Source organism: Nyctereutes procyonoides, unplaced genomic scaffold (assembly GCF_905146905.1).
Source record: "Nyctereutes procyonoides isolate TBG_1078 unplaced genomic scaffold, NYPRO_anot_genome, whole genome shotgun sequence".
Taxonomy (NCBI): Eukaryota; Metazoa; Chordata; class Mammalia; order Carnivora; family Canidae; genus Nyctereutes; species Nyctereutes procyonoides.
The window spans coordinates 29,818,701-29,842,889 of NW_026575042.1; the positions used below are offsets into that span (position 1 = coordinate 29,818,701).

Here is a 24,189-nt window from a genome sequence, read left to right on the forward strand (position 1 = left end):
CTCTCTCTTCCTCTCTTAAATAATAATTTTAAAAAATATTGGGAAGAAACTGGGTCTTTGAGGAATTGGACTCCTTCATTCACTGCCATGTCCTTGAACCTAGCTCTGATATATCCTTGTTTAATACTGGGTTGATCTATGGTTATACTTAATACGATATCTGATTTAATACATTAGGGTTTTTCCCTAAAAAAAAATTGCTGTAGGAAAAAAGTCATGTCATAAAAAGGAAAGCAATATTTATAAGGACTATAAAATTTAAAAATGGCATAACATAGGGACACCTGGGTGGCTCTTTTGATCTGAGCTCAGGTCTTCTATCAGCAGTATCATTAGCACCTTTTTACTTGTTTTTATCTGTACTACTAGTTGTTATGGGAGCAAAATGCCCCAGATAAAGTGCCTCAAATATGTTTTTTATTTAAATAGCTTTAGTTTCCTGATTTAAATAATATTAGAGTTAATGGGTAATGTAAATTATATCACTTATTAAGCTGTCCTATTAGAATAAATCTATGAGTTATAAAAACTTGAGGGAAGAAAATGCCTATTCCCTATAGACATTTAATGATGTGTATAACTTTAGTTCTGAATAAAACAGAAACAAGTGCAATAAAGTGCAAGTGTAAAGTCAATAATGAATATTAATTTCTCGGTGAAAAAGGTGTTAGCTTTTACGTTTTTTCATATTATGTATATGACATCATCTGTTATAAATTTCTCATATGTACATTTTGTTTAGTCTTTATTCCTTTTGTTATTTGGTTTTAATATAGTTATATATATATATATTTTTTATAGTTATATTTTATAAGAACTTTTAGGGACCTCCTGGGTGGCTTAGTTGGTTAAGCGTCTGCTTTTGGCTTATGTGATGATCCCAGAGTCCTAGGGTTGAGCCCCACCCTCAAGTTCCCTGCTCAGTGGGGAAGCCTGTTAATCCCTCTCCCACTCCCCCTGCTTACACTCTTTGGTACTCTGTCAAAGAGTTTAAGATTTATTTATTTGTGAGAGACATAGAAGCAGAGACACAGAGGGAGAAGCAGGCTCTCTATGGAGAGCCTAATACAGGACTCCATCCCAGGGCCTGGGATCACAACCTGAGCCAAAGGCAGATGCTCAACCACTGAGCCACCCAGGTGTCCCCACTTTTTTAAAAAAGAACTTTTAGTATGATAATTTTTAGGAATTAGCCAACACATTCATCTCAAACCCATAAGAACAGCAAATTCAATTATAATTTATAGATGGCATTTTCTCTTTGCAGATAAATAAAATGGGAGTACTGTCTTTCATAAAAATAACACCTTTTCATTTCCTGATGTTATAGTGGTTATGAGTAAAAATTGGTACGGAATTAGTTGTTGTCTGACATATTCTGTTTTAAAAGCAAGAGTAAATGAACAGGTCATAGATTTGAATGCATGTTGATTTATTATTGGATAGATTGGTCTATTTAGCTATTTGATGGACACTGAGCATGTGCTGCATATAGTGATGGGTCCTATGTAGAGGAGTTAGAGTTTCAAAGATAATGAAGACATTACTGAACTTAGGGGAATCCCTCCTTGTTCTTTATGATGAAGGACACTAGTGACTTAGTAAAAGATACCCCCCCCAAAAAAAAAATCGTTTGCAGGTGTTGTGACTAACACACCACATAACACACCATATCTATGATTCAGATTTTAATCTCTAAATTTGATATCCAAGGAGGCTTTACAGGTAATCTTTGAAGATGTAAGGCTACTTAAAATGTTTTTAATGACCTAGAAGTATTTGTTCTATCCTTAAAGGGAAGTACGGCACACATTCTAGAGGACAGAGGTAGAGGGAACTCTCCTGGAAGGTGGAGAGAGGAGAATAGAAGAGAATTCTTTTAAGAATTTCCTTATAGCTTTCTTCTTAGGGAAGCTGTAGAGCTCAGTATTTTGTCTGAAAGATAGGTCTGAGTTTACTAGTCATGACAGTATTTTGGGCCTAATGGACACTTGACTCCAGCATCCTTTTGCTGAAGAATCTAGAATATGCTCTCTGGTTATGGTAGTCACTAAGTAGCTGTGGCTATTTAAATTTAAAGTGATTAAATATAAAGAAAATTTAAAATTCACTTGCATTAGCCACATTTCAAGTGCTCAATAGGTACATGCAGCTCATGGCTGCCTCATCAGACAGAAAGTTCTTTTGCGTAGCACTGCTCTAAACAACTAAGTTACATGAGAAAGATGTTCAGAAGGCCTTTTAGTTGGGTGGAGGAAATTAGTTTATTTATTTTTATTTATTTTTATTTATTTATTTATTTATTTTTAAGATTTTATTTATTTATTCATGAGAGAGAGAGGCAGAGACAGAAGCAGAGGGAGAAGGAGGCTCCATGCAGGGAACCCGATGTGGGACTCCATCCTGGGACTCCAGGATCATGCCCTGCCTCGGCTGAAGGCAGGCTCTAAACTGCTGAACCACCCAGGTGTCCCAGGAAATTGATACGAATTTAGAATTCTTAGAATTCTAAAAGAATTTAAAAGAATATCTTTAGAATTGAAAAGAATATCTTCTTAGCTGGTATCCTTTAAGACTTTGAGTGTGAGGGACACCTGGGTGGCTCAGCGTTGAGCATCTGCTTAGCTCAGCGTATCATCCTGGAGTCCTGGAATTGAGTCCCACGTTGGGCTCCCTGCATGGAGTCTGCTTCTCTTTCCCTCTGCCTATGTCTCTGCATCTCTCTCTCTCACCTCTCTCTCCCCCTCTGTGTCTCTCATAAATAAATAAAATCTTAAAAAAAAAAAGACCTTGAGTATGACAACAGTAGTTGACATCGGAAAGGAACATTTCAGGCATTTAATTCTTATACTTTTGCTCCCAATGCGTAAAATATAAACAAATTCTGTAGTTTCATTTCAGTATTATATCATGACTTTCCAGATGATTCTGAACGTTAGAATTTGTGAATTCACATTTCTGTCAGATATTTGATTTCATTGTGAAGTCTTCTGAGGCAGATAGTGATTCAACAAGATCTTTGTCCCTGTTAATTGATAAAAGCCTCTGAAGTTCTGAGACTTTTTAGATGTTTAGGTTAATTTTCAGATACTTAAGCAATCTCTCAACCCTCACCTAGCTTAAGAAGGTAGCAAATGAATGTTTTTATGTTAGAAGAAGATGCTTTCATCTTTAGATCATTTCCCACTCTATTTTAGACATGTGAAATTAGGGAAGAAATATTTGTAACATTTGTAATATGGCAATACTTTTGTAATGACTATATGGCAAAGATTAATATAATTTATCATTTTCTTTTTTTCCCAAATGGAAATAACTTCATCATTTTTATCATATAATACACTATTTAGAAAAAAATGGAAATAGAAAAATTGTGAAAGATTTCTCTTGATCTCAATGGAAATCCTTCGAGTGTGTTACCCTCAAGTCTGATCATGGCTTTTAGCTTAAGGCATGTATATCTTTTTACTGTATTAGTAGTTTAAAGCAGAAAAACATGATTTTCATAGATATCAAAAAGGCATTTTGATTGTATTTAACATCCATTTTTGGTAATTTAAAAATCTCTTGACTGAAATACAAATAGATACTTCAGTAAATATGATTGATTATATTAATAGATTTTTCTAATAATTGAACTCTGTTTTCCTAAAATGAATCTTTTTTGGTCATGGTGTACTACTATTTTAATAAGCTACTTGATTTTTTTTTTTTTTAAGATTTTGTTTATTTGACAGAGTACAAGCAGTGGGGGGAGCAGCAGGCTGAGAGAGAGGGAGAAGGCGGCTCCCCGCTGAACAAGGAGGGCTGATGTAGGGCTTAGTCCTAGGAATCTGGGATCATTGCCTGAGGCAAAGGCAGATGCTTAACCAACTGAACTACCCAAGGCACCCTGTTAGGGACTTTGTATCTTTTTTTAAAATTAAAAAAAAATTAAATATATTTTTTAAACATTTTATTTATTTGAGAGAGAGAGCACAAGAGGTGGGGGGGGGTCAGAAAAAGAGAAAGAAGCAGGCTCCTTGCTGAGCAGGAAGAAGGACGTGGGATAGGATCCCAGGATGTGGGTCTCCATCCCAGGACCTGGAGATCATGATGAACCAAAGGCAGACACTTAACTGACTAAGCCACCCAGGCCTCCTGAGCTATTTGATTCTTATTGTTAATATTTATTTTAAAAATTGGTATATCTTTTTTGTCTTTTTGTGTTGTCTTACCAGATTTTAGTATCACTAAAAGAATTGAGTAACTGTCCTTAGTCTATTTCCTGAAATACCTTAAGGAGCATGGAACTTAACTGTTTCTTTAAGGTTCATCTTGTTTGAGCCATGGTGCTTTTGTAGGTTGTAATTCTTTGCAGCTTTCTTGAATTCTTCTGTTTAGGGGTTGATTTGTTCATAATTTGCAAATTTTTCTACATAGTGTTATATCATTATTTTCTTCTGTGATTATAAATTCTTATATTCTTATTCTTTTTGTGTTTTCCTAAACTAGCCAATGTTTTATGTATTTTATTTTTAAAAAACTATTTTTAAGTAAGTTTTTCTATTTCAGTTTCTATTTTTGCCATTATGGATTCCTCTTGTAAGGGATTATTGATATTGAAGTGATTTTTCTCCTTAGATATGTTACTTTAAGTGAAGAAAGTGAAGTGAGAAGTGAAACTTGCTTGTCTGTGGTGTAGGTTTCCTACTCCTATAAAATTGCAACACTTAAGTGTAGTAGATACTTGCTTAAATACAAATGATTAAAATTCTAGAATATTGCTGTGACTTTCCAGTTACAGGCCATAGGTTTTCCTACTTTTAGATCATGGTTTTGTTGGAAGGATATTTTGAAAAAATTAGTAGTGTGCAGTGTTATTGTTGTTTTTAATAAAATTTTCCCATTTAGAATCTTGGCATCCTTAGGTAATATTTTGCTGACTTCATGTATACTAACAACTCAAGCTTGCATAAGGTCCTAATTCTCTGCTTAAGGATCTTACTAGTTCCTTCACTCACAGTAGAATGAGTGGTGGTAGGGGCTTTTAATATCAATAACACTTTGGAATGTAAAACTAAGCTATATTTAGTTATCATTAATCAACTGATACATTTCTATTGAAATATCCCTTTTGGTTTAATATCATATATTTTATTATAAAATGTTTCATTTATTTAAGACTAAGTCCTTGTCTTTCTTTGTAGGTATAAGCGTGTCTTTTCAGTTGGAACCCATGCGATTACTACCTATAATCCCAATACCTTAGAAGTAACAAATCAGGTAATCATGTTAGAAGCAGTCAGACATTTTTTGAATTCCATTTGAATTTTAAAGCCAGATATGACCCATGATTCCCTGGCCTGAAATCAATACTTTAGGTTAGAAAAGTCAACTTCAAAAGAGATTGATAAGCTTATATAATACAAAAAATAAGTAAATAAATAAAAGAGGATGGTGACAAATGTTTTTTTTCTAGACTCTAAGGAGTATAACTTTTTGATATGTTGTTTTCGATTGTTGCCATCTCTTATGTAAATTGGTACATTAATTCTTCATAATTTTAAAGACTGTATTGCTGCAATAAAGGCATACATAAGTCACAGTGCAGTGGTTGGAAAATACTTGTAATGGAAGTAGGATTACTGTTTATAAAGCAAGACCAACTTGAATATGGATAAGTAAACATATTTAAATATATTTAGCTTATTTTTAATTCTAAATTAGGCATGTTTTACAGATTTTGTTTTAACAGATCATAAAATTTTATTCCTCACTTTTCACTTTTCTGTATTTTAATTGCTTTGGATTAATGTTATTAATGATTAAAATTGAAATACAGATGAGATTTTTATTGTTGTCTCTGATCTGATAACTGAAAATCTTTAAAAGAATTTGTTACAGAATTACTGTAATATATAACATCTTCTAGGCCTCTCTTATTTTGTAAGATTTTTCTCATTTAATTGTGAAATTAAAGTAGTAAAAATAGTGTAATATTTAATATACATCAGTTGGAAGAATTTTTCTTTTTGTTAGTGGCCTTATGGAGACATTTGCAGCATCAGTCCCGTTGGAAAAGGACAAGGAACAGAATTCAACCTCACATTTCGTAAAGGCACTGGGAAAAAGTCAGAAACTTTAAAATTTTCTACAGAGCACAGGACAGAACTTCTTACAGAAGCATTGGTAAGAACAGTTTCATGTTAATAAGCTAAATTTTTCTGTCCTTTTTTTTAAATGAAACAGTTGCAAAGTGCAGATATTAATATTCTGAGCCTTTGTTCCCACACTGCTCATTTTTTTCTTACTGACTAACTTGATTCTGTGAAACTTTCACTTTCTCTAACTGAAAGGCTGGAAAATCTTGTGTTTAATAGTGTTTAGTCTTTTTAAGCACACATACAGAGCAAAGCAGTTGTATGTTTAATCTATCTTAATTTTCAGCGAAGTTTCACACTTTTTTTATTGAACAGTCTTAAACTATAATTCAATAATATTTTTTAATATCAAAGTTATCAGGTTGGGATTTTACATGTTTTGGATAAAAAGGACTGAACTATTGAGTTGTCCTTACCAGTTTGTTGTCATAAACTGTGATTATGTTTTTCTCTTTCAGAGATTTAGAACTGATTTTTCAGAGGGAAAAATCACAGGAAGGGCAAGTATTAAACATTATGAATATCTATTTTTATTCTAATGTTGCCTGTTATTATAGAAATCATTCTGTGTTCTGTGTGTTCCTTTTATGGCAAAGCTAAAGGGAAAAAAGGAATCCTCATTTGTTTTCTGGCACTGTGTGATAGATGTAGTTTAACAGGAAATTCCAATACGAGGAATTAGATTTATGACTGTTAATGCCAATGGTTGGGGAAAAAGTTTTGAGACCGAACTATGGAACATTAAAAACAGTGCTATAACCACTCAGGGTACTCTTTATTCAATACTCTAAACAGCCACAGTAAGCATCACACTGTGGATAATACCTGTTGGAACACACAGTAGTTGTTTGGTATAGGATTTTCCTATTTCAGAAGAATTAAGGTTTTAAGTTTGGAGTATATCAGAATTGTCATATATGTTCTTGCACTGCTAATAAAGCTTTGCATGGTGCACTGACAACTTTGGAGAAGTCACCATTGCTTATTAGAATCTTCATAACTTTCTCAGGCATTCTGTAGTAATGTTACAACAGCATTTAAACTAAATCAAAGACTTCTGAGGAGGGGATATGGGAGTTTATGCTTTTTCCCTTCCTTGAAATACTGAATTTTTTTCCATGAGAATGTATTGCTTTTATAACAGGGATGGGGGCAGAATAATGCCTAAACTGGTAATACTGTTCAGAATTCTGACTTCTGGTCAAAAGCAGGAGCTAAAAATTCTAAGAAGCTGGCAGGTACCCTTTCCCTGTCTTTTTAAAAGCCCTCATCCTTTCTATGGATGTTTCTTTTAGGAGTTTTAGCATCTCAGAAGCCTCACTGATGTCATCAAGCAACTGACTGGTTGCTGAGGAGACATTTAAAATAGATAAATGGCAGTTGACAAGCTCCTTTTTTCTTGTTCCTCATGAGCCACAGTCAAATTTCTATAAATTATAATTTGGTGTGCTTATTTTAATTGTTTTATGTTAGCAGTTGACTTTTCCATATTCCTTATTTGGAAAACAACTGCTTCCAAAAACATACTTTTAGATTTTGTTTATAAGCTTCTCAATACTTTACAAAACTGAGATGGAAACTGTCTCTAGAAGATTGCCTGAAAGTCAGTCTGCTTAGTTTTAATCAGGAATGAATGGCAGAAAGCTTCCTCTCCCAAAAGCTCTGCTGGAAAATACTCTTGTATAAATTGAATTTGACCCTCAGTTCTTCACTTGTCCCCAGATAGACTCTATATCAGATCTCTAAGTCTCTTTTAGCCACTACAATCCTGAGGTTAATGATGTGTTTCTGTCCGCACATCTCATTATGACAGTTGATTATCAGCTGTGAGGAACAGAGACGATCCTGCAGAGTGGGTTAGGGCATGCAAAAACAAGTGTAGTTTGGAAAAGCACCACCATTTTTGTGGTTTCCCTTCTTCTGGAGAGAAGTGGCACTGCTCCATCCTTTAGTTCAGAATCAAGGTGCTAAATATATTCTTAGGTTAATGCAGGCCCTTGTCTTTCTGCAAATTCCTTTTATGGAACTATAATGTGCATTATTATGCAGTCGATCTGTAATGCCAAAGGGACTTGATGTTATATGATTCTGAGCCAGACTGAGGCTCATTGCTGATTTAGTGCTGGGGTGTTGTGGAGGTGTTTATTATTTAATGCCTTACTCACTTTTCTGAATACCTACAAGAGAATTTCTCTCATTTCAGTATTAAAAATAGTTGTACTTCTGAGTAACGGATTTACTTTTACTTAAGAGTCCTGTGACTGACCATGTGTTCCTCTTCATGTTGTTGGGTAGGAAACTTTGTGGACTTTTTGGGTGGGTGAGGGGATATTCATTTCACATCTGATACTTGGTTACTTTTCTCTTGCCTCATTTTGTCTTTATTTTAAATTATTTTCTCTTGTATCATAACATTTGGTTAGCAGCCTCACCTAAACCTATTTTTTTTCTTTTTAAGAATAAAACTGGGTAGTAAATGAATGTTGACCATTCTAATCATTTCTGATACTAAGTACTTTAATTTATAAAGGAATGTTATTATCTAAGTGGAATTTTACTTGCTAATACAATCAAATATAACTTTGCATTGGTGTGATTAGAAAAGCCTCAGGTCAAACTGAGGCTTCAGCATTTTTATGTATGTAGAAAGAAAATCTATATTAGCATTCTGAACCAGCTCAGATTATTTAAACTGAATATTGTAACTTCCCCAAAATATGATTTACCTCTTTTCCAATGGAAGTAAGTTGAATTAAAAGAATCCATCAAAAAAGTTGAAACTTTATTCCCAATAAAACTTTCAGAGTATTATTTCTTTTAGAACTTTCTTTTTTTTTATAGATTTGCATAAACTGACTCAGAATTGTTTCACAAAATATTATAACCCAAATCTTTGTTAATTTAAAAAAGATATAATATCTTCAGTTTGAGCAAACCTTTTTACTTAAATACAAAGCTTTAAATACCTAAAATTAATGTTTTTAACAATTTGAATAGTAGCTCTAAATATTTATAATATTGTTTAGATTTCTGGTTGTTTTAGCAGTGACTGATACAGTAAATGTAACTTTATTTTATGGTAAGCTTAAATATGAACCTAAAAGTAATATTACTTCTCTTTCTAGAGATATAACTGCTATAAGCATCACTGGAGTGATACAAGAAAACCTGTCATTTTAGAAGTAACTCCTGGAGGCTTTGACCAGATTAATCCTGCAACCAACAAAGTCCTCTGTTCCTATGACTATAGAAATATTGAAGGCTTTGTAGATCTCTCTGATTATCAGGGAGGGTTTTGTATACTTTATGGAGGATTTAGTAGATTGGTAAGTAGTATTTTTAAAAAGTGGTGCCTTTAAGGGGTCCCTGGGTGGCTCAGCAGTTGAGCATCTGCCTTTGGCGCAGGTCATGATCCCGGGGCCCTGGTATTGAGTCCTACATTGGGCTCCCCACAGGAAGCCTGCTTCTCCCCCTGCCTATGTCTCTGTGTCTTTCTCTTGTGTCTGTCATGAATAAATAGATAAAATCTTAAAAAAAAAAAAATCATTTAAAAAGAGACATGATGGGGCATCCGGGTGGCTCAATTGGTTAAGCCTCTGCCTTCGGCTCAGGTCATGATCCCAGCGTCCTGGGATTGAGCTCCACATTGGGCTCCCTGCTCGGTGGCGAGCCTTCTTCTCCCTTTCTCTCTGCTGCTCTGCTTGCTTGTGCTTTCTCTCTGTCAAATAAATATTTAAAAAATAAATAAAAAGGCATGACTATTTGAAAGAAAGCAGGGTTTTTACACTTGATTTTCAGATTTCATGTGAGTCTTCCGGAAAGAAGTATGGTATTAAGAGTGCAGGCTTGTTATCAAAGAGGCTTGAGCTTGAATCCCAACTTGGAGCTTTTTAAAGTGAGGAGAGTAATACATATATCATAGATTTTTTTTTTTTGAGGCTCCAGTGAGATAATTTATGTAAATGTTTAACATAATATGTGGGTTAGTATTCAATAAACAGTAGTTACAGTTATTTTAATTAGTATTAATGTCTTAGCTGAAAGAGTCTAAGCTTTCTTTGAAAAATAAGATCTTTTTTATAGTTTTTCCTCCTTTCCCCAGCTGTTTGTAATTTGGAATCTAAGTATTCATTGAAACTTCAAATTTGGAGTTCATTGCCTGTTTTTGTCATGAAATTCTGAATTATGTGTGAATTGTGTGGTACAGAAGAAGCCACTTAGGATGCTCAGACCCTGTTTGTTAATTGGTAATAGAAGCTGAGCTAGAGGGACACATGGGTGGTTCAGCAGTTGAGCATCTGCCTTCGGCTCAGGGAGTGGTCCCAGGGTCTGGGACCAAGTTCTGTATCAGGCTCCTTGCAGGGAGCCTACTTCTCCCTCTGCCTGTGTTTCTGCCTCTCTCTGTGTCTCTCATGAATGAACAAATAAAATCATAAATAAAAAAAAAAGCTGAGCTAGAGATGATGACCATCTTTTTTTTTATAAGAAACATTTTGCCTTCCTTAATTAAACCTCACATCTCAGGGATGCCTGGGTGGCCCAGCAGTTGAGCGTCTGCCTTCAGTTCAGAGCGTGATCCTGGAGACCCAGGATCGAGTCCTGCATAAGGCTCCCTGCCTGGAGCCTGCTTCTCCCTCTGCCTCTCTCTCTCTCTCTGTGTCTCTCATGAATAAATAAATAAAATCTTTAAAAAAAAAAATAAACCTCGTATCTCAAAGACGAGCAATAGAGTTTACACAAGGAAAGTCTTGTTTGAACATATTCTCAGGGTTCCTTTCTCTTGAGAATTTTAGTGTCTGTAGCTATCTTGGTGGCCTGGGAACAACTACTCCCAAGATTTAGTGTTCTATAGATAAATTATCCTTTTCTGGGTAGCAGAGCCAAGACAAGCCTGGATATGGGCTAGAGGGTACCAGAAGGAATATAAAAGGAATGATGATGGGGTAGGAGTGCTGAACTATTTGATTTACAAAATATGTTAGCTCTTCAGAGTTACAGGCCTTTTTTCATCTTGGATTTCTCTCTTTGCTTGGGTAATGGGTACTAACCTAAGTATCTCTCATCTAGGAACACATATCTAGACATTTTGTTACCTCTGAGTCTAGACCCAAAGGATGAAGGCCCAAAGAGAAAATTCGTTCCCTGTCCCACCCTAGAGCAGCTTAAATCCTGTTGTTGAAGTGCTGTCCAAAGGCTTATCTCTTCCATGGACATTGAAATTTATAATGATTAACTCCTTGGTGGGGGCACCTAGTTGACTCAGTTGGTTATATGTCTTGATTTCAGCTCAGGTCTTGATTTTTTTTTTTTAATTTTTTTATTATTTATTTATGATAGTCATAGAGAGAGAGAGAGAGAGAGAGAGAGAGAGAGAGAGAGGCAGAGGGAGAAGCAGGCTCCATGCACTGGGAGCCTGACGTGGGATTCGATCCCAGGTCTCCAGGATCGCGCCCTGGGCCAAAGGCAGGCGCCAAACCCCTGCGCCACCCAGGGATCCCCTCAGGTCTTGATTTTGACTCAGGTCATGATCTCAGGATTGTGAGATTGAGCCTGGAGTCAGGCTTTATACTAGGGATGGAGCCCACTAAAGATTCTTTCTCTCTCTCTCTCTCTGTCTCTCCCCCTTTACCCCTCCCCTACCGGGATGGAGCCCACTAAAGATTCTTTCTCTCTCTCTCTCTCTCTCTCTGTCTCTCCCCCTTTACCCCTCCCCTACCATTTACCTGCTCGCTCACTTTCTCTCTCTCCCTCTCTCTCTCTCAAAAAAAAAAAAAAAAAAATCCTTGGTGGAAAATGAACCTAATTGCAGGAGAGAGCCTTAATAGACTTTAATGGGACAATTGTACCACAGCAATTCAGCCAAGCTTTCCAGGGCACAAGGTAAACAGTAAGGATGAGAATTGTGTGATATTTCTCAATTGGCAACAGTTTTTATTGCTTAATGGCATCAAGCAGTTTTACTTTTAATCATCTACTTTCTAAGTATACTCTGCCTTTTAAAAGGTGGAGTCAGTTCACTACACATGTGATACCGTGACAGATTCATTCAGCAAACCTTTATGTGGTACCTTTTGCATGCATAGTGACTATCCTAAGCAGCTGGGGATAAAATCAGGTTTTAGGATTTTATTTATTTTACCTAATTTCTACACCCAGCATGGGGCTTGAACTTATAAACCTGAGATCAAGGGTTGCCCACTCCATTGACTGAGCCAGCCAGGTACCCCTAAAATGAGGTTTTATTTTTTAAAAAGATTTATTTGAGAGGGAGCACACACAAGCAGAGGCAGCGGCTGACGGAGAGGGAGAAACAGATTATCTGCTGAGCAGGGAGCCCAACATAGGGCTCATTCCCAGGACCCCAGGATCATGACCCAAGCCAAAGCCAGCCGCTTAATGGATTGAGCTACCCAGGCATCCCTAAAATCAGGTTTTAACATGATCTGAACCATGTTTCTCAGCCAGGGGGCTATTGGAGTCTGGACAGGACAATTCTTTATTGTGTGACACTTTCCTGCCTTGTCCTTTGCAGCACATTTAGCATTTCTGGCCTCCTGGCAACAAATGCAAGTAGCAATATCTTATCTTTACCTTCGTAAATACACTCCTGGAAGTTGATTTGTAATATCCATTGGCCAAAGGCTTGTAAACATTTAAGCATTCTTCAAGGTAATCTGATAAGAAAGTCCACTGTATAAGAACATTGTATCAGAGCTACTTTAGTTGAAACTGGAAATACTCACTACCCCCACTGGACTTGGCTGGAGTCCCTGGGACCCTTTCTGGAAGCTCCAGCATGCTGTTTTCTATATGGTGACAGGAACTAGACTTTGAGAAGTTATGAGATAATTTCCACTCAGTTATTTGCAAGGCTCTATATCCTAGAGTCTGTGATTTTTAACTTAGTAACAGCGATTCAAATACAGCACACTGCTTACTTACCTTTGATAAGATCTACCATTATTTTCCTTTAGAATTGCTACTTCACTATCTTTCCTGTGAATCAATTCAGAATGGTCACATTTTAGTTGTTTCAACCCTGACTTTTTAAATTTCAAAATTTATGCAGCATTTATTTGCATCAGAGCAAAGAGAAGAAATTATCAAAAGTGCAATAGATCATGCTGGCAACTACATAGGTATTTCACTGCGCATCAGAAAAGAACCTTTAGAATTTGAGCAATATTTGAACCTTCGCTTTGGGAAATACAGCACTGATGAATCCATCACATCTTTAGCAGAGTTTATAGTCCAAAAAATATCACCTAGACATTCGGTAAGACTCTGTGTTAAAAATAAAAATTTGTTCATCTGATTTTAATATTTTTCTTCAGTAATTTTTTAATATGTCTCAATTTTGTTTGAAGGAACCTGTAAAGCGAGTTCTAGCACTTACAGAAACATGTTTAGTAGAACGTGATCCAGCAACCTATAATATTGCAACTTTGAAGCCTTTAGGAGAAGTAAGTTTGACATTATTAGCTTAAATGAGACTTCTTCCTGTTGCTAAATTAGGATAATTTTCTATTTTAATATTTTCCCATGCTTAAAGAATGGGAAATAAGGAGAATCTATTCTTCACATTATTATATTTATTATACTTAGAACAATGAATATTATAAACTTTATTTTCAAAACAAATTTATTTTCAAAGTATATAAGGTGAAAGGAACTTTTTATTCAACAATTGTATGAAACTTTGAATGAGAATCTAAGCGGCTCTTAAATTCTGATACTGTAAACAGTTTTTAAATACTGATTTTTGTAAGCTAAAATGAGGATGTGTAGTTCTTCTAAGGAAATGCCATAAAACTAAACATCTTTTGTTGAACTTCGTTTTTGTTTTCATTAGGTATTTGCATTGGTTTGTGACTCAGAAAATCCACAACTGTTTACCATTGAATTTATAAAAGGGCAAATACGGAAGTATTCTTCAACAGAAAGGTATTTTTTTTTTTTAATTCATCAAGCTTTTGAGATCCCAGTATATTCAAGGCAAAGTCCTCCATCAAAGAGGAAAGACAAAATTTATAATCTAGAACTTTGAAATCATTTAACTTAGAAAAGACAGCATTATTTTGTTGTATATTGAAAATGAACTTCATTCAGTTTTCCAGTTTCTAAAGAGAATAAAAATGGTGATTTGATTTTAAATATAATGTTGAAAATGTAGTTCTGTAACTTAAGCTTTTAATGTATTTTTAAATAGCATCTTTCACTTTCATTGTTAAATTGTTTGTATACCAACAAGTTACTTTAAATATACTTGAAGTTAGAGTTTTATAAGTTAGCATCAGTAGACTAGTTACTAATTTTCCAGTGGAATGTGCCTGATTTTTTTTTTTTATATTACTATGACTTGGCTGTTGAGGTGAAAACGAGTGAGATGCTGTAGCTCATAAACTACTCCTGTAAGGTAAACCACTTATAGTGATGTTCTACTGTGAATGACTAGATCTCCATTCATGTACTAAGCCATTGTAATGGGATTGGCAGTTTTTATATTCTGGACAGTTTTTTTAATGGTGTTGTAAATAGATTATGACTGAATCTGTGTTTAAAAGATAGTTGAAACAGTTCTGGTACATTTTGCCACTGTCTACCATACAGCCTTATTGAAGTGTTGTCACTTCCTGGAGTATGACCAGTAACTATTACTTACCTTGGAAAGCTTTTGATCTAAGTTCAACAAAAATGGCATTTTAAGCAAAAGGTTGTATTTTTTCCTGTCCTGAATTCAAGGAAGAGAACTTCTGAAAAAAAAAAAAAATAGTGCACATGTTCTAATCAGAGAAGAGATCTCAACATTTACAGTTGGTCATGTGCTTTATGTACATCAGATTGTTTAATCTTGATCCCTAGAAAGATGCCATTATTCCCAATAAAGCCAATATGTAGGAAGCAAAGCAATTTCTCTGTGACTTTGGATTAGGAAAAGATGTCTTAGATACACACAATTCATAAAAGTCTGATTAATTAGACATTGAAAAAATTTAAAACTTTGACCCCCCATTAAGAAAAGGAAATGACAAGCCACAGACAGGAAGAAAATATTTGGAAAATATATAGCTAGTAAAAGACTTGTTTCTAGAATATATTAAGAACTCTTTTGGGGTACCTGAGTGGCTCAGTTGGATGAGTGTCTGCCTTTGACTTAGGTCATGATCCCATGGTCCTGGGGTTGAGCCCTGCATCAGGCTTCTTTGCTCAGTAGGGAACCTGTTTCTTGCTCTCCCGCTGCCTGCTGCTCTTCCTGCTTGTGTGCTTGCTCTCTCTCATTCTCTTTGTCAAATAAATAAAATCTTTAAAAAAAAATTACTCTTTTAACTCAATACCAAAAAACAAATAATAAATGGGCAAAAATATTCAAATAGACACCTCACCAAAGAGGATATTTGAGGTAAATAAACACATGAAAAGATCATGACTCATTAGGGAAAAGTAAAACTGCTACATGTACACTGAAATGGATAACGTCCTTTCAGTTGGACAGCAAATTGGCAGTGCCAATTGTTGGCAAGCATGTGGATTCTTATACATTGCTGGTGATGATGTAAAATCATAAACTTTTAAAAAATAGTTTGGCAATTTCTTAAACATATAGTTATTTTATGACCCTATGTCAATTCTCCTAGATATCTACCCCAAAGACAAATAAAAACATATGGCCACAAAAACTTGTATGTGAATGTTTGTAATAATAATTCATAATCGAAACTAGAAACAATTGATAGATGTATCACCTGGTGAATGAATAGGCAAAAATATTGATTATACATACAGTGAAATACTACTCAGCAATAAAAAGGACTGAACCTTAAAAATGTGATATATAAAATAAGCAAGACACATAAGGCTATATATTATATGATTCCATTTATATGAATTTTTAAATAGACTTTTTTGGAGCAATTTTAGGTTCGTAGCAGTATTGAGCATAAGGTACAGAGGTTTCTCATATACCTCCTCCTGCTTTGCCTCCTAACTGGAGTAGCCTCTCCCATTACCAACATCCCCTACCAGAGTGATACATTTGTTATGAATGATGAACCTGCAGGCTTGAACCAATGTATAATGACACTTATCCACCATTTTAGTATCTTACAGACTATTTTCACTGCCCTAAAAATTCCCAGGGATCTTCTCCAGCAGTAATAATACTGCTCCACTGATTTCATCTTGCCCTCCTCCCTAAACCTTGATAGTCACTCATCTTTTTACTGTCTCCAAGGTTTTGCTTCTTCCACAATATCATAGTTGGAATCATGTAGTATATAGCCTTTTCAGATTGGCTTCTTTCATTTCCTCCCTGTCTCCTATGTCTTCATGTCTGGATAGCTCATTTCTTTTTAACTTAGTAATCCATTGTCTAGACATACCATGGTTTATTCATTTGGTCTCTTAGTTGCTTCCAAGTTTGGGCAGTTATGATAAAGCTGCTCTAAACATCTGTGTGCATCTGGAACATATGGTAAGAGGATGTTGAGTTTTTTAAGAAACTGCCAAACCGTTTTCCAAAAGTGGCTGTGCCATTTTGTATTCCAAGCAGCAGTGAATGAGAGTTCCTGTTGCTCCATATCCTCACCAGCATTTGGTATTATTAATGTTCAGTTTTGGTCATTCTAGTAGGTATGTGGTGATTTCTCATTGCTGTTTCAGTTTGCATTTCTGTGATGATGTATGTGTTGAGTATCTTTTCTTATGTTTATTTTCATATGTTTATTTGCTATCTGTGTATCTTCTTTGGTGAGGTATCTATCTGTTAAGGACTTTGGGTTTTTTTGTTTTTGTTTTTTGTTTAAGATTTTATTTATTAATTTGACAGAGAACGAACAAGTAGGCAGAGTGACAAGTAGAGGGAGAGGGAGAAGCTCCCTGAGGAGCAGAAAGCCTGATGTGGGGCTGAATCCATGACCCTGGGATCATGACCTGAGCTGAATGAAGGCAGATGCTTAACTGACTGAACCACTCAGGCACCCTATTAAGGACTTTGAATCATTTTAAAGATTTTATTTGAGAGAGAGAAAGAGAAAACACTAGCAGAGGGGGCAGAGGGAGAGAAAGAAGATGATTCCTTGCTGAGCAGGGAGCCCGATGCAGGGCTGGATCCCAGGACCCTAAGATCATGACCTGAGCTGAAGGCAGACGCTTAACTGACTGAGCCACACAGGTGCCTCTGGATTGTTTTTTAATTGACTTGTTTTTCTTATTGTTGACTTTTAAGAGTTATTTGTATATTTTAGATAGTAATCTATTATCAGATATGGCTTTTATAAATATTCTCTCATAGCCTGTGGCTTGCCTTTTCATCGTCTTGCTGGAGTTGTTTGAAAAAGGAAAACTATAGAGATGTAAAGAAAATATGTGGTTGCCTGGAACTGGAGAGTTTTTTGTAGGTGAACACAAGGGAATTTTTTAGGGTGATGGAAGTATAACAAAACTGATGATTGTACAACTGTATAAATTTACTAAGAATTCTTAAACTATACATTTTAATTGGGTGAATTTTTGATTTGTAAGTTATACCTCAGTAAAACTGTTTAAAAAGTTCTTAAATTAAAAAGCAAAAATATTACATTTATAGTGCTTAAGTAATTTGTAAAGGTATGTGACAGTAAAGTGCAGAGCTAGTATTGAAACTCTAGGCTCTCTCTTAAAGCGCCCTATTCTTTTGTGCTTGTACTCAGAGTGTCCTGCCTGAGCAGGTGACCTGCTAAAGGGTCTATGCTGTATTCTGATTCAAAATTCCCCTTAATTATCAATCCTAAAACATTTATTTTTTTTACTTTGCTTAGAGATTCCTTATTAGCAAGTTTGCTGGATGGAGTAAGAGCCTCTGGTAACAGAGATGTTTGTGTAAAAATGACACCAACTCATAAAGGTCAGCGATGGGGGTTACTCAGCATGCCTGTCGATGAGGAAGTAGAGAGCCTTCATCTCAGATTTTTGGCCACACCTCCAAGTAAGTATTGATTAAGTATAATTCCATTTCCATCCATCTGCTTAATAATTTAAATATTAGGAATGCAAGCCTCTAAATCTTTTTGAACCTTTTCATCTTACAGATGGCAACTTTGCAGATGCTGTATTCAGGTTCAACGCTAATATTTCATATAGTGGAGTTCTGCATGCAGTAACGCAGGATGTAAGATTGTTTTATAATTTGTTCATTGTCATTAATTTTGGGAATGGAAACTTTTTTGAGACATTCTTCCTTTACCTAGGGTCTCTTCTCAGAAAACAAAGAAAAACTGATCAATAATGCCATAACAGCATTATTATCCCAAGAGGGAGATGTTGTTGCTTCAAATGCAGAACTTGAGAGTCAGTTCCAGGCTGTGAGGAGGCTTGTGGCTTCCAAAGCTGGTTTTCTGGCCTTCACTCAGCTTCCAAAGTAAGTTGTCTTTGAACTTTTAGAGAATACACACAACTCAAAATAGCAGAAAATCAACACTTTATCTTTTTATATCTGTTTAAACCTGATACCTTTCATGTGATGATATGGTAGTTTTTATTCATGTGAAATAAATAAAGGAAGGTAAGTGGAAGTGAAAGGGGTAGAGATTGGTCCTACACATACCTGCAATATGTTGACTCTTGTTTTAATGAATTTGAACAGGAAAGTAAATCCCTTTTAGTTTAGTTTTGTTTTGTTTTGTTTTTTAAGGTTTATTGAGAAGCCCAGAGGGAGAGAGAGTCTTTAAGTAGACTCTGCACAGAGCCTGATGTGAGGCTCCATCTCACCATCCTGAGATCACGATTTGAGCCAAAACAGAGTCTTAGCTTAACTGACTGTGCCACCCGGATGCCCCAAAATCCCTTTTAGTTTAATTAATTGTTTAAAAAATCTTCCCCCTCAAAGAAAAAAACTGTTAGGAGAACGGATATGTTCTAGAGGTAGAATTTAAAATATGTACTTGTTGAATGTAATAGAAAGAAGACTTATGTTACATTTTAATAATAAAATAATCCTCTGATATTGCTATTATAAGCTTGTTTTTTTTTTGTTGTTGTTGTTCCATAAGGTTTCGGGAGCGTCTAGGAGTGAAGGTAGTAAAAGCACTCAAGAGGAGCAACAATGGAGTAATCCATGCAGCTGTTGATATGCTCTGTGCCCTCATGTGTGTAAGTAGTATTTGTTTTGTTTTGTTTTTAAGATTTTATTTATTCATGAGAGACACAGAAAGAGGCAGAGATACAGACAAAAGGAGAAGCAGGCTCCCCACGGGTGGCCTGATATGGGACTTGATCCCAGGACTCCAGGATCATGCCCTGAACCAAAGGCAGACACTCAACTGAGCCACCCAGGCGTCCTGGTGGGTTGTTGTTGTTTTTTAAGAGACTGGTTTTTCTTAAGTTGATTGATGGTTTAAATTTCCACAAACTCAGATTTTCATTGTACCAATTAAATTCAGTGTTTTGTATTTCCCAAATTGCTCTTTTGGCAATTTATTTATTCAAATGAAGGTTCGTTTAGCATATCCTATAAACCAGGCATTGTGCTATCTGCTAGAAATACAAAGTTCCTTCCTTCCTTGAAATTGCTGACGGTCTAGTAAGGTAGGCATGTGTGTCTCATCTAAAGTAGTAGGGGCCCTGGGATCCCTAAAAAGCAGAACTTAGCTTTTTGGGTTTGTGGTGAGGAGAACATAAAAGATTTGAGGCCAGTCTTTTCAGATGTTACACATGATATGAATCTTAAAGGACAGGCAGGTATTTTCCCTCTGTGAGAAGGCTTTCTTGGGAAAGGGGGCGTATACAAAGGTATGTTTGGGAAGAAGCAAATAATTGAAATGGCTGGGTCATAAAACATGTATGGAGGTGTGTGGGATTAGGAGTTATAGCTAGAAATATATGCAGAGACAGTCATCAAAAGCCTTTGGTATCAGACAAAGAGGCTAATAAATTTGTATCCTTTAGTAAGGAACAACTGAAAGATTTTTCATCAGAGGAGCAGTAATACTAGGTTTGAACTACCGAAAGCTGACAAATGTTATGTGGAGACTGTATTAGAGGTAAAATTAAAGACAGGTAGACCAAATAAGAAACAAGATGCTGAGGTAGGATGAGGTTAAAGAAGGCACATTTGAAAGCTGAGGGTTAAGATCTAACTTAGTGACAGCTTGTATGGAGGAGAAGCAATGAATTATCCAGTATAACTTTGAAATTCCTGATTTACTAGTGTTGTATATAGCATATGGGACTAAAGTGTTTAAGGCAAGTTTAGTGGTATAGGATAAACCTTAAGTAATCATTTGTAGAAAATCTTCCATTTATACTCAGAAGTGAATTTTACTATCTTTACTGCTTCTAATAATTCCATGGAAAGAAGTAGTGGAATAAGGGCTTCTGAGTGGCACAATTGGTTCAGTGTGACTCTTGGTTTTGGCTCAGGTTGTGATCTCAGGGTCATGAGATTAGCCCCACGTTGGGCTCCTTGCTGAGCATGGAGTCTGATTGAGACTCCCTCTCCCTCTGCCCCTACCCCCAATGTTCTTTCTCTCTCTCTCTCTCTCTCAAATAAATAAATCTTGAAAAAAATTAGGTAACTAGAATGTAAAACAAAATACATTAGTGTGAAACAAACTCAATCTTCTCTTATTACATATTAGGGTTTGGCTATATATTTTACATGAATTATTTCATTTAAGCTTCATAATAGTCCTTTGAGCTAAGTATTATTAATCTCACCTGGACGGCTAAGGAAAGTGAAACTCAGAGTTAATGCAACTCAACCTTGCCTGAGGTCAGCTATAGTCAGCAAAGTTAGGATTGGGTCTTATTCCTAACCCTCATGCTAGAATCTTTTTCCCATTTTAATTTTTCCACCAGTTAGAAGAGACAAATATTTGCTTTTAAACATTTTTTTAAAAAAATAAGTAAATAAATGCCAAGCTTTATCATTTCAAATTTAAATATAAAATGGGAGAGAAAAATGGGTCTTATTTGCCTTTTAAGAAGGAGACTTGTGTCTTTTGAGAGAGTTCCTTCTGCAGTACTCTACAGATACTTGCTAGGCACAGTATCTGTGAAGCCTCATCAGACCCTGGGGGAAATCATCACTTTTGCCTGATTGTCTTATCACGAGTTTCCTTTCTGCCTTCAACTTTAAAGGCTGTGTTTTTAAATTTTTTCAGTATTTAATGAATACTCTTTACAAATGACTTTCGTGTGATACCAGCATGTGGGACTGCTTATGAACTCATTGTTTTTAATCAACAGCCCATGCATGATGACTATGACTTAAGACAAGAACAGCTGAACAAAGCTTCTCTTCTCTCTTCAAAGAAATTTCTGGAAAACTTACTGGAAAAATTTAATTCCCATGTGGTAAGTTATAATTAAATTTGGCTTATTGAGAGATACCATACGTTATTGAAAAGTATTCTAGAAGTGCAGTTCAGGCATTTTTTTGTTTTCAGTTGTGGCTCCCAACTTTGGTCAGTATCGGTCATACACACTTTGGTCAGCTTGGTCTCTCACTGATAGTAAAATATTCTGTTTTAAGACTATATCCATTCATCTGGGAAGAATAAGTTGCAAAGACTTTAGGTTTTTTTCTTTATGTCATTATGAATTAAGCTGCTCAAAAAAAAAAAAATCTTTGCTCCTCAGTCACTGGTAATAATTTTGGAGATGGGCAATCTATATAGATCTAGAAGGAACAAATTGGTGGAGTGGTTTAACTGTTGTCAAAGATTGCTTTTTATACAAATACTATACATACTAATCTTAGTTGTATTTGTTTGAGGAATCTTGTTTATTTTCTTGAAATTTGACCAAATTTTAATTATTTTCCTTTTAAAATATAGTAAGGAATGAATTTACTGTATTAGTAAAACCAAGTACTCCTTCGAGTAATCAAACTTTAGGCCTCATGTTGAGGAATTATGTTTACTTTTAACATTTAGAATAATAGAAGCACATTATTGCTGTGTTTTACTTGAATTTCTCTGTCCTAAGGCAATGTGTTACTTTGTTTCAGGATCATGGGACTGGTGCCCTAGTTATTAGTTCACTCTTGGACTTCCTTACTTTTGCCCTCTGTGCTCCATATAGTGAGACAACAGAAGGACAGCAGTTTGATATGCTCTTAGAGATGGTAGCATTCAATGGAAGAACCCTCTTTAAGCTCTTTCAGGTGAGAGCTTGTATCTTTCTAATCAAATAACAAATAGCTAATCTAAGAACCACTTTTTGGGTCAGTTTGGTTTTAAAATAATGGATGTGTTTCTGAAGTAATGTTGATAAATAAATACATCCTAGTACATAATCATATTAAGAATATTTAATTCCACAGATCTCTTGGTGTTTCATGTAGAGTTCTGTTGATGGCTTTTGACCACAGTTTTGACCATGTTGCCCATCTTTTCTCAGAACTAGAGTAGAAAAATCATAAATAGTTCATAAATAGTTGAAAACATTCTTATTTCATATACTATTGTACTTGTTATGTACATGTGATATGTTTCTATGTAATACTTATATTTTTGTTTATATTTATGTTATGTCAATTTGTGTTATTTTATCATTACTGTTTGATATTTATCATTCCAATATGTATAATTATCCGAGTAAGTGCCAGCTATTTCCTGCTAATGTTTTAATTACCCTTAAAGGTATATTTTAAGAATACTTAAAATTTTTAACCAAACTGTGATCTGGCTTTGAAATGTATCCTTTACTAATTTTATGGCTTATAAAACTGTATATCCTCCTTAAAAGCAATAGCTAGTATGTTGAAATAAAATTCTTTTATTCTGTGATACTTTTTTCCCTATTTTAAAGCATCCTTCCATGGCAATTATAAAGGGAGCTGGATTGGTTATGAAGGCAATAATAGAGGTGAGAATAATTTTCAAATTTTAAACCTATTTGAATTTTGATTGGGTATTTTAATTGAAGAATTACATTTCAGCTTTTTATGGGAAAGATGAAGTTTTTCTGAGTAATAAAAGTAATTTTGAATCTTTATTCAGAAATTAGTTTTAAACTACAGAAACAATCCTTGGTATTAAACTAAGAGTTTAAAGTTCTGACGTAAATGGGCTTAGGGCAAATAGATCTTTTGGTTCCTACATTATTTGTATTTTGTTTGTTTTAAAAGAATTAAAAGTTAGCATTTTTCCTCTTACTCTTTTTTGAGGAGAGATGATGGTATTGATGATTTTGAAATCTTTAGGTACTGAGGTTACATAGGAATCTGTTAATGGAGTTATTAGTTCATAGCAAAATATAATTAAATAACAAAAATTGGTTCCTCATGCTAAAGTGCTCTAGAGATCAGGATATATCGTTGGACAGACATGGGATATTGTTTCTGTAATATGGTTGCTTTAGCTCTCTGTCTTTTAGAAAATAAAATCATGGCTATAAACATCAAATTGCATACTGGATGTTTATAATGACATCAGTCCAAATGGCTTTGGATTCTTTTTGTTGTTGTCATGTTGTAATTTGGATAAAATGTAAGAGTATTTGCCTCTTTTATCAAAAAACTCAGTGATTGTAGCTCATAAATATAACATTTGGCTAAAACAAAATGCACAGAATTAGTATACTCGTAAATAGGTGTTTAAAAATTAGGCAGTACACATCAAAGGGTTTTTTTTTGCATTTTTAGTATGTATTTACAGATAAGGCCAATTTTCTTCCTCTAGCAAATGGGTTCTAGCTTCCAAAGTAAGTACTGTATCTCTCACACAGCTGGTGGTAGCCAAGGGCAAGTAAGACCATGAGACCAAAAAAAGTGTATTCCTGACCCTGCTCCTCCAATATATTGCTGTTCATTCAGAAGTATTTCTGAAGGGCCAGGTATAACTGAAGTAGACTTTGGGGTTCAATAACAAGCCACATATGTTAGACGCATAACCAGTGACTAGAGGTGGCTTTATTTATCCTGAAATCCTGGCAAGTATCTTAAATTGTTTTTTCTGATTGTAAAAGCAGTATATAATCTTTGAATAAACACTGGTGTTTACAGAAAAAAATTCAAGGAACAAATACAATAAGTCATTGATATTTTTATTATCCAGAGATAACTACT

At 35.1% G+C, this 24,189-nt stretch overlaps 1 protein-coding gene across 4 annotated transcripts in view; it reads left to right on the forward strand.

Annotated features, from left to right (window-relative positions):
* DNAJC13 (DnaJ heat shock protein family (Hsp40) member C13) overlaps positions 1–24,189 on the forward strand; it is a 118,685-nt gene that overhangs the window by 27,141 nt on the left and 67,355 nt on the right. For 3 of the 4 annotated variants that reach the window (XM_055321305.1, XM_055321306.1, XM_055321302.1), the window contains 14 exons: positions 5,190–5,265; positions 6,022–6,171; positions 6,602–6,643; positions 9,269–9,469; positions 13,213–13,419; positions 13,511–13,606; positions 13,996–14,087; positions 17,939–18,105; positions 18,209–18,288; positions 18,368–18,537; positions 19,169–19,268; positions 21,366–21,473; positions 22,129–22,284; positions 22,932–22,988. In XM_055321305.1, coding sequence (XP_055177280.1) covers positions 5,190–5,265; positions 6,022–6,171; positions 6,602–6,643; positions 9,269–9,469; positions 13,213–13,419; positions 13,511–13,606; positions 13,996–14,087; positions 17,939–18,105; positions 18,209–18,288; positions 18,368–18,537; positions 19,169–19,268; positions 21,366–21,473; positions 22,129–22,284; positions 22,932–22,988 — 1,702 coding nt within the window. Of the gene's footprint in view, positions 1–5,189; positions 5,266–6,021; positions 6,172–6,601; positions 6,644–8,333; positions 8,435–9,268; positions 9,470–13,212; positions 13,420–13,510; positions 13,607–13,995; positions 14,088–17,938; positions 18,106–18,208; positions 18,289–18,367; positions 18,538–19,168; positions 19,269–21,365; positions 21,474–22,128; positions 22,285–22,931; positions 22,989–24,189 lie in introns of those variants that run through there. The other variant, XM_055321307.1, reaches the window with a different exon arrangement.